This window comes from Teleopsis dalmanni, chromosome 2 (assembly GCF_002237135.1).
Source record: "Teleopsis dalmanni isolate 2A chromosome 2, ASM223713v2, whole genome shotgun sequence".
Taxonomy (NCBI): domain Eukaryota; kingdom Metazoa; phylum Arthropoda; class Insecta; order Diptera; family Diopsidae; genus Teleopsis; species Teleopsis dalmanni.
The window spans coordinates 237,774,179-237,777,853 of record NC_051847.1 but is presented as its reverse complement, the minus strand read 5'-3'; the positions used below and the strand labels follow the sequence as shown (position 1 = coordinate 237,777,853).

The window sequence follows — 3,675 nt, the reverse complement described above, 5'->3', positions numbered from 1 at the left end:
AACGCTCTTATTATAATATATACCAACTATAATAAAATTTTGATAAAAGTTATGACATTATTCTTGTCTTCTATTTGGTTTGTGTTGGATCTCATTACATTGTGTATAGCCATTTTGTGATTCCGAAAGGTAACTCATAACTGTACTTCAGTGGTATGTCTTATTTTAAATGAGATGGGTATGTTACCAAAACAAATTGTCACATCTGCGGTACTCAAAATCTATAAGTAACGATCGAAACGCCATTCATATGGCGTGGTATTTAGTCTGAAGGTAAGATAGATCCGTACTATCTTGAAAATGAAAAAGGGATGATACAAACCGTATTTAGTCTGGATGTAGGATAGGTTCATACTTTCTTAAATTTGGGAAAGGTCTGATACAAACAATCAATTCTTATATTTTGCAGTCACGTGACTACCAATTATTTTCAGCAAAAAAAAATTTTAAACAACAACCACAAAACATGTTTTATTGCGTTTATGCGCAATTTGTCGTCATTGCATTTTTTTTTTGTATGAGGTTACGTAAAGGATCCTCAAACTTTTCATGCTTCGATTACGAATTTTCGTCAATTTATGGCAGAATTATTGCCGAACATGTGTCGAGAAGTTATTAGAAATTTAATTAAAGGGATTAAGTACTGTAAGATGTCTTTTAGATCACATTTGAATAATAAAGTATAGCACACAAAAAAAGGAAGGTCCAGAAAATACTTTGAATTGATCGATACCTCAATCACAGTTCTTCTGTTTATGAAATCATAAATTAGAGAATCCTGTAGTAACCATTATTAATCGTTTTGTTGATAGCCTGTGAACTTGTCACTTATCTGCAATTGTATATATTTACGTGTCTTATATCTGTACTCTTCAGAAAAAACATTTATGCTTTACTTATAACGTAAAGTAAATATTATGCTTCGCTTAGGACCGGTGCATACTAGCGAAACGCACCTGCATTGCGTTTCCACAATACTATAGAAATGTTTTCCATTCAGTCCTTAAAGGTGGTTTTAGTGGGTTCAAGTCTCACAGTGTGGCTTTCAATACTTTCCATCTACTTCAAAAAAAAAAGGGTTTTAAAGCTCGAGATAAGTAGTTTGCTTCACTTAAAGCTCGCAATAAGGATTATACAAATAATTGCTTAAATCATTCTGTTGGAAAACAAGTTGGAAAAGATCAACGACATATAGACTTTTGTATAGAAATTAGTTTTTCATAAAGAGAAAGAAAGAGCTGTGAGTAAGTAGAACTAAGTGCCCGCATATCTCTATTATCAAGATCGTTCGTATATGCAATAAAGATTAAACATGTTCTAAACTTGCTTCTCAGAGGATCTAAATCTGTTACAAAATATGTTGGTCGTTTGAACAGTGGAGGTTCGAAGTGGCTTTAAACTCTCTTACCTAGGAAATCCGTCCCATCACTGCAATAACCTTAATAAGTGTAGAACCAGATATAGTTTTTTAACTCAGGATAGACAGATAGTTTTTGAATGATCGTCCATTATTCAATTTAGTCAATTTAAATAGATCACAAATTCTCAGTTTGGGATTTCTTATTTTTAAGGATTTTTTAATTGAAAAATTTTTTTAATTATTTTTGACAAATCCTGTATATAAATTCAAAACGAAATCTGAAGCTCGTTTCTTAAATTTTAAACATTTTTTTTACTATATTTTACTTTTACAGTTAAACTTAATTATATTTTATTTAATTATTTGTATTTTGCCTCTTATTTTATTTTCATTTTTTTTTTTTGGAATATTTTTTATTAAATTTATTATTCAGTGTACTTAATTTTTTTTTATGTTTATATGTTATTATCTTTTGTTTTTGAAATATTTTTACTCAAAAAAAAATTATTAGGGATATTCACTCTGTCTTGCAAACTCATTGCAAGGTGCACGAAATGTACAGATTGTTAGAGCTTGCAACGACCAACAACAAAATACACGCATAAAGTTTCTTGCAATTGCTTGCAATCTTGCCATACCTAAACAAGCTTGCAACGAAAAAAAAAGAAAAAACAAAACAGCTGTTTTGGCAGCTGTTGCTCTTCATGTGGAAGTGGTATAATGCAAGTACAGCTGCTTTATTTTGATGTTGCAATTCTGCAACAGAGATGTTTTCGAACTCTTGCAATTTTAGTATAGCATTCTTAAATTTTGTGCACTTTGGAATGACTTTGCAAGACAGAGTAACTTTTATTGATCAGTGTTCTGTTTCTCGCAATGCAACTGTTATTATATTTACTTTAAAATAAAAAAATAAAATACTTTTTAGAATAATGTTATGTAGAGTTTTAAAGATTTACTTTTTTATTATTATTTTTTAGCTTACCTTTCTCATCATTTTGCTCGTCGGTGGATAGTTTACGTTCAACAGGACTTGATTTACCAGATGCGCTAGCTCCTTTTTCATCGGTGGTACCTGTGGAGCTTGTTGTTGAAGCATCATCTTTCGCGCTCTTATCTGGTACTAAGAGTTGTTGTCCCGGATAGATGAATGAGCTATTCAAACGATTCAAATGTGTCAATTCCGATGGAGTGGTATCAAAACGAGCAGCTACTGAGGTTAGTGTATCACGATTGCCCACAGTGTAGGAGATTGTGGGTATTGTGGGCAGCGAAGATTTTTTGCGTTCATCTGTAAAAACAAAAAAAAAACCGGAAAATGAAAATTAAATAAAAAATTAACAGAAAACTGTAAAAGAAAATAATTTCATAAAGAAAAAAAATTAATTGGAAAAAATTATTATTTAAAATGAATAAAATAGAGTAGTAATTTTTTATGATAGCACAGTTAATATTGATTTATTTTAACCATGTAATAATCTTTATTCAACTGAAAATAAAAATAAAATTAATTTATTTTGTGTGTGTTTACTTTTCTCAAATGTTGTTGTTGTTATTGTTGTTTGTTGTGGCGTTTGCTGAAAAACAATAAATTCATCGCTCGCAGGGAAAAATAAATGATGAAATTGTGGTGTTGTTGTAGGTTTTTGTTGTTGATGTAATTGCAGCAATTCTTGCTGTTCAGTAGCAACAACAGTATCGCTAATGCTGTCATCATCGTTGCAATTTTTTAGCGGATTACTCAGATAGATCACAACAAATTCACTTAAATTACTTTCACAGTTGCGCTTATAAATTTCTACACACTCCATTTTTATATGTGTTGTATATATAAAAATTTGTTCTTAAAAATATTTATTTTTAAACTTTATAAAAAATATTTCGAACATTTTTTTTCACTTTAATTGTTTAGTGGCTTTTTGTATAAAAAAAAAATTTTTTTTAAATTATTTCAACCTTCGAACATATCAAAAAAATGTCTAAAATTTGACAATTTCAGTTGCATTTGGTTTGTCAAATATTTTTTGTATTGAAGTATTTCTTTTATAAACAATTAACAAAAATTTGATTATGAATTGAAGCAAAGCAGTACAGAGAAACGCTGACTGCGTCGTTTTCTATTGAACGTGTTCGACTTCTGCTCTACTCAGTTTGTTTCGTTAAGTGCCTTTACTGAGGGCAAAATTGTAACTAAAATCAAACAAACAAAAATTATGAGGCAAATATGAAAACTGCAGACTTTAAGTGTTAATGTCGCTCAGGCAAAACTGCTGTGTTTTCTGATAAGTTAGCATTTATCAAACCGGCAATATACG

At 30.1% G+C, this 3,675-nt stretch overlaps 1 protein-coding gene across 1 annotated transcript; it reads right to left on the bottom strand.

Annotated features, from left to right (window-relative positions):
* Positions 1-2,216: 2,216 nt before the first annotated feature.
* Positions 2,217-3,193, bottom strand: LOC119677061 (nuclear receptor coactivator 7-like). Its single transcript, XM_038088330.1, has 3 exons — positions 2,892-3,193; positions 2,346-2,651; positions 2,217-2,257 (listed from the first exon to the last, which is right to left on the bottom strand). The coding sequence occupies exons 1-3, from the start codon at positions 3,169-3,171 to the stop codon at positions 2,217-2,219; spliced, it is 627 nt and encodes a 208-aa protein (XP_037944258.1). The 5' UTR covers positions 3,172-3,193.
* Positions 3,194-3,675: the final 482 nt, after the last annotated feature.

Excerpts from the sequence above, each read along its gene's own strand:
- LOC119677061 (XM_038088330.1), bottom strand. The coding sequence starts at position 3,171 with ATGGAGTGTGTAGAAATTTATAAGCGCAACTGTGAAAGTAATTTAAGT. Across the intron at positions 2,652-2,891 it reads AACAACAACATTTGAGAAAA|ATGAACGCAAAAAATCTTCG; the intron begins GTAAACACACAC and ends TTGTTTTTACAG. Across the intron at positions 2,258-2,345 it reads CGAGCAAAATGATGAGAAAG|TAAATATAATAACAGTTGCA; the intron begins GTAAGCTAAAAA and ends TTTATTTTAAAG.